This window comes from Lynx rufus, unplaced genomic scaffold, assembly GCF_022079265.1.
Source record: "Lynx rufus isolate CCGP_SWC_20201006 ecotype Redwood Valley unplaced genomic scaffold, mLynRuf1.p SCAF_38, whole genome shotgun sequence".
Classification (NCBI taxonomy): Eukaryota; Metazoa; Chordata; class Mammalia; order Carnivora; family Felidae; genus Lynx; species Lynx rufus.
In genome coordinates this window covers 1,713,418-1,719,417 of record NW_025814854.1, presented here as the reverse complement: position 1 = coordinate 1,719,417, position 6,000 = coordinate 1,713,418, and the positions used below count along the sequence as shown (strand labels likewise).

At 57.1% G+C, this 6,000-nt stretch overlaps 1 protein-coding gene across 1 annotated transcript in view; it reads left to right on the top strand.

Moving 5' to 3' along the window:
• The first annotated feature begins 306 nt into the window (after positions 1-306).
• The window catches only part of CFAP99 (cilia and flagella associated protein 99), a 31,643-nt gene continuing 25,949 nt past the window's right edge, over positions 307-6,000 (top strand). The window contains exon 1 of the mRNA XM_047094145.1: positions 307-417. Coding sequence (XP_046950101.1) covers positions 307-417 — 111 coding nt within the window. The remainder of the gene's footprint in view (positions 418-6,000) is intronic.

Sequence of the window (6,000 nt, the reverse complement as noted above, 5' to 3'; positions counted from 1 at the left end):
AGCCTGGGAGCCTCCAGGATCTGTGGGTGGGTGGGGGCCTGGGGTGGGCTCCTCAGGGCCAGCCTGGGCCCATGGACGGCAGAGTCCTGCAAGGACACGGTCCAGGAAGTGGGCCCGGGTTTCCCCAGCTGGGGTCCCTGTCTCCCTCTAACATGCCTCACTGTGAGAGGTCCCAGGCTCCCAGGGGACGTCCCGTCTATTGATAAAGCCTCTGTGGCTGCCTTTGCCACCTGCCGAGCTGACAGCCCAGAGGTCATGGAGGGTGTGACCTGTAGTGGTTTGCTTCTAGAGTCCTGCCCTGGGAAGATGGCCTACTACGGAAAATGCATTGAAACTGTGATTGGGCAACTGGACAAATTTAAGGCTAAGAAGGGCAGTGCTGAGCAGTTCCTGGAGGCCGCGTCCACCGCCCTGCAGGTAGGATCAGTGGCGGCTCGGGGCTCGCTGGGAGGCATGCTGGTGACACCTGTCATGTAGCTAGTTACTTTCTAGGAAGACAGCTGCTTTCCGTCCTCCCTGGGGAGAGGCCCTGGGCACGGCCCCGTGCCATTCGAAGGCTGGATGTCCTCAGCTTCACTCTAGGTCACAATAGTGGCTGCAGTGTTTCTCGGGGCCTTCAGGGACCCTCTCTGTGCCCCGAGAGGCATCCCTCGCATCTGGAACGTGCATCAGACCACTCTTGTGAAAGGGAACATTGGCACCGTGCCTCAGGACGTGCCTGCACGGTACCATCCAAAACGGAACATAGAGAAGAGTGAGCTTGGATTGACCTCCACTCTGGAGGGTGGCCTCCTCCCAGGGCAGCTACGCACAAGCAGCCAGCGAGCTGACCGGCTTCCGACAGAGAGGCCCACAGGAGCCCCCACCTCCTTCTTCTCGTGGCCCGCAGCTGGCAGAAATAAGGGACCTTCCCCCCCACCCGCCGCCCCCCTGCTACTCACCTCTTGTCCCCGTGCCCCCGGATGGTCCTTGTTCTTTTCTCCCCCGACTACAGCCCACCCCATTTCAAGCACACACACAGAGTCCGCTTGGCTGACGTCCTGGGACGGCTCGGGGCCGCTGGAGCACCACCTGTCAGCTCGGCCGCCCTCAGAAGCCTCTCTGTGCGTCTGTCGGTCCGTCCACCGGGGGTGGGTAGGTGCCCCGGGAGCGGGAGCATGCATTGCAGGGGCCCAGCCCCCCTGGGGCTGCTGTAGCAAATGCGTTAATTACAGGATGCTTGTCCTTAATTGCCAGGCGGAATTGCTTTTCCTGAACAGGCGGGTGTGAGCTACTCACCGCGCCCACCCCCGGGGAGGTGGGCTAGCCCCCATGACCTGCTCAGGCGTGGGCTCTGCTGGGCCCCCGGCCACAGAGGGGCTCCCTTTCCCTTGCGGTGTGGTAGGGAACGCTCTTCCTTCGTCAGCTGCCTTGTGCCTTGTGGTCCAGCGGCCCAAAAACCTGAAGTGGTCGCTGCCTTGCAGAAGGGGCTGGGGCCCTGGGCTGTGCACACAAAGGCTAGAGGGGTCCAGAAACCAGAGACTCTCCCACGAGAGAAAGCTTGGGACCGCTGACCCAACCCCTTCTCCCCGGCTTCATTCAGGAACCGATGTCTCTGGCAGCAGGGGCCGGGCAGCAGCCTGTACCCCTCTCTCAAGCTCGTCCCTGAGACCCTAGCATTTGGGGAAATGATGAAAACAGCCAGGGCCAGGCCCTACCACAATGACCTTCCCCAAGCGGAAACGCCCTGCACAGCTCAGCGCCCCCTCCCCCCCACCCCGCTTGGGCCCAGGGCCTGGCGGGGCAGCTGCCTCTGTCCCACCCTCCTCGGGTCTCTCGCGTCAGCCACGACTGCTGTTGTTGGTGTCACCCTAAAAGAAAGACCTCGCCCGAGCTTCTCTCAACTTCCACTTGCAAGGAGGCCCCTTGGCGTCTCTGCTCTGCCCTCAGCTCCCCTGCATCCGCCCTGCTAAGCTTTCCCCCACCGCCCAGCAAAAACAGCAAGGCCAGCGTCTTTATGTCTCAGTAATAACCGTTACAGAAAGTTGGGTCTGTGACAACACATTATTGCCGGCAGTTGTCGCTTAGCGAGCCGTGGCATCATGCCCCTATGTGTGCGTTTCCGTGGGGAGGGAGGCCAGCACGCCTCTGCCCCCAGACCCACCGCACCGAGTCCCAGGGATCTGGCCAGCGTCGCCGGGGTGTGCACGGATGCTCGCGTCAGATGGAGAGGCCGGCAACTGCGTTTTCTGACACGCTGGTCTTCCCAGATCCTTTCCAATGCCCGCCTCAAGTCTGACCCAGTGGGGACAACACACTCTTGTGTCCAGAAAATTGAAGGAACCCACTGCTTTTGTTAGACTCAAGGCTCAAGGCTGCCGCCTGGCAGAAAACAACGCAGCACACGAGCCCATCGGGCAGGGGTCCTGGCTGGAAAAAGATACCTTCAAGTGCTGGCTGCCGGTTACCTGTGAATGTGACCTTATTTAGAAATGCCACCTCTGCAGATATGGTTAGGAATCTCGAGATAAGAGCATCCTTGACTTAGGGTGAGCCCCAAATCCAGTGACTAGCATCCTTATAAGGAGAGGGAAATCTCAACACAGAGACCAGGGAAGAAAGCCACGTGACCACAGATATATCCATGAGATGTGGACGCCAGGATCCCGCAACCACCTGCGGCTGGGGAGAAGCACGGTGTGGACCCTCCCTGTGACCTGACCTGGCGACACCTCAATTTCAGAATTCTGTCCTCCAGAACTCGAAAGCCTACATCCCTGTTGTTTTCAGCGGCCAAGTTTGTGGTAATTTGTTAGGGTAGCCCCAGGACATTTGTATAGACAGGGAACCTCCTGGGAGAGGCCAAGGATGGAGGGGCCAGGTTGGCACACTCAGGGTTGCTGCCGAAATGCTGGACTCTGGGGACTAGGTGCAGAGGAGGGCGCCTGAGGTGTTCAGATGAAGCCTGGCCGAAGGGTGGGGAAGGTACAAGGACTTGTGGATTGGGGTACAGTGTGCTGACTTTCTCTCTGCAGATTATCTGTAGATCAGAAAGGGATCCATCATCACCACTGGGTGTGTAGGTGCTGAGACGTGGGCATCAAGCCTCTGCAGATGCCAGTCTCCAAAACGACCTGACAGTGGCACTGAGGGCCTGGCTGGGGCTGGAGAGAGGAGGGAGGGATCAGGGGGGTGAGGGTGATGGAACCAGCAAGCACCTGGGCTGGCCTGAAAGCCTGGGTTCTCATGTGCTCCCTGGCCAGGCCCTCGGGAGGGACAGGAATCCTCGCCTCCCCCGTGCTCCAAGCTCTGCCCCCCGTAGTTAATGTCACTTTGGAACAAGTGTCATTTCATTAGAGCACGACGACGGCAGACTGGAGAGTTTCCTGTAGGGGAGAGGGCTGCTGCTGGGCGTCCCTCCCTGGGTGTTGCCTTTGGCCGCCCCTTCCCCCACCTGCGCTCCCAGAGACCCACGTGGCCAGCCAGCATGACAGCTGGGCGCCAGGCTGAACAGGTGGGGCATAGGGACTCCCAGAGAGTCAGCTTGGGCCTGCAGGACCAGGGCGGGGGCGTACTGGGCACAGCAGGCAGCTTGGGGCATCCACAAAGTCCATGAGGTCTCAGCAGACCTCAGAGAAGACTCTGGCTTTGAGACTGAGATAGAACCAGAGGGGTGGGAGGTCTGGGAGAACAGGGATTCCGCAAACCCCCCCCCCCCCACCTCAGGCAGAGGGACCTGAATGAGTCAGGACGGCAGAGTCCTGACCTGTGACAGGCGCTGTGTGGGCGGGGAGGCCAAGTGGGATCCGAGTGCGCAGAACCTTGGGCCCCGGGCCAAACCATGGGCAAGGGCGGGCAGGGGAATGGAAAGGTCAGCACTGGGCTGGCAGGAGTGGTGCTGGGCAGCTGGGCAGTCAGCACAAGGGTGAAGCGGGGGTGAGGAGAGGCTCAGCTGAGCACCCAGCCCGCCCCACCCCCCGCCAGAGGGACAGGGGGAAAGCAGGAACTGGGGGGCTGGGGGCCTGGATCACCACCCATGTCCTCGCCTGGAAGGCGGCAGTGTGGCCAAGGGCCAGAACGCCTGGAACTTGCTGTCCTAGTCAGTAGCTTCCTGGGCTCAGGAAACGTTTTTTATTTTAATATGTTTAAGTGCCTGGTTTATGACATCAAAGATCGAAAACCCAAAAGGCTCAAGATGGTATCCAGTGGGGTCTACCCCCCATACTGGCCCTCCCAGGAGACAGGCAGAGAGCAGTGTCCTGTGGTCCCTTCCAGAGACTGCCCAGGCCTCTCTTGCATGGGTATTGGATGTAGCAAAAATTACATCTAAATTATATGTTTTATATATGAAAACAGTATCATTTGTGCATACAATTTTTTAAACTTCTACAAAATGGTAGTACATTATAACATAAATGTGCGTAAGTGCACACAACACTTAAAGTACCATGAGGACTCTTCCACGTTCTGTCCTTAGAGCTGAAAGCATCCTGTTGCCTGGCTGTGACATAACCGTCATGACCATCGCCTGTCGATGGGCTTGTAGGCCGTTTCCAGTCTTTCAGTATCAGAACCACCGTGAGACGGACCCGTCCGCTTGTCCCTCTGCACCTGGGAAGGCACACCTCGGGCCAAGTCCCAGAAAATGCAGCTTCTCCACGGTGGGGGAGCTGGCCGCCATGGTTTCCGTAGATCTTGCCAGTAGAGGGGTCTACGTGCTCGCACTCTCGTTGGCGGGCAGGGTGTGTTTGTTCCCCCAAAGCCTTTTGCTTACATATTGTGCTAGCAAGTGTTTTCATCTCTGCCGATGAAATAGGTGGGGAAAGGCAGTCGGTGCACATAATCAACATTCATTTTACCTCCTGAGTTTTGAAGCGATATGTATTTCTATCTCTGAACGATCTGATCTTCTCGGACCTGTATCTGTTAGGAAATAAATAGTGTTTGGCTGTGAGAAAATCCAGAAAAGCAATGGCTTAAAGAAATTGGAGGTATCTTCGCTCACATAAGAAGCAGTCTGCGTACGTACAGGCAGTCCAGGGTGGGCTCAGGGGCTCCGTGGTGCCATTAGGAATGTATTTTCCCTCCTCTCTGCTCGGCCATGCTTGCAATGTACCTTTGTTTTGTAGTCACAAAATGGCTGCCCTGCCTCCAGCATTGCATCCATATCCCAGGAGAGAAGAGGAGAAAGGCAAACAGCATAAAGGCACGTGCCGGGTGAATCTGCCTCACTTTCTAAGAGCTTCCTTGGAGGCTGCACCCGGCAGTTTGCCATTAGATCTCATTGATTAAAGCCATCTGCTACATGGCTCCGTGAGCAGGGGCCTGGAAAAAGTTTTAGCTGAGCAAACCACCATCCGCAATGAGATAGCATTTTTCTGTTGAGCAGGAAAAAAGGGAGAAGGGATTAGACACCGGGCAGCCTGTTTCCTTTGCTCTTCTTTTTTTGTTTTTTAATATAATTTATTGTCAGATTAGTTTCCATACAACCCCCAGTGCTCACCCCAACAGGTGCCCTCCTCGATGCCCATCACCCACCCTCCCCTCCCTCCCACCCCCCATCAACCCTCAGTTTGTTCTCAGCATTTAGGAGTCTCTTATGGTTTGCCTCCCTCCCTCTCTGTAACTTTTTTTTCTTTTTCCCCTTCCCCTCCCCCATGGTCTTCTGTTAAGTTTCTCAAGATCCACATATGAGTGAAAACATGGTATCTGCCTTTCTCTGGCCGACTTGTTTCACTTAGCATAATACCCACCTCAGCCAACACGTCACTGATTAGCAGGAGCCTCTAGGTGTTGTGACACAACTTACACGTTCTGTGTTCTGATTAAATCCACAACCAGGCCCCTTTCCTGCCCCAGGCCCCAGTCTAGCTCTGCCCTAACTCTGGCAAACTGGGTCTGGGGGCTCCGGCCAGAGGCAGCCAGTGATGGTGGAAAGTCGGCAGGCTCGCAGGCCCGGCCACCTCCCAGACTATCCGCGAAACTGTTATCCAGGGCCTTGCTGCCCTCCCTGGGGGCTGG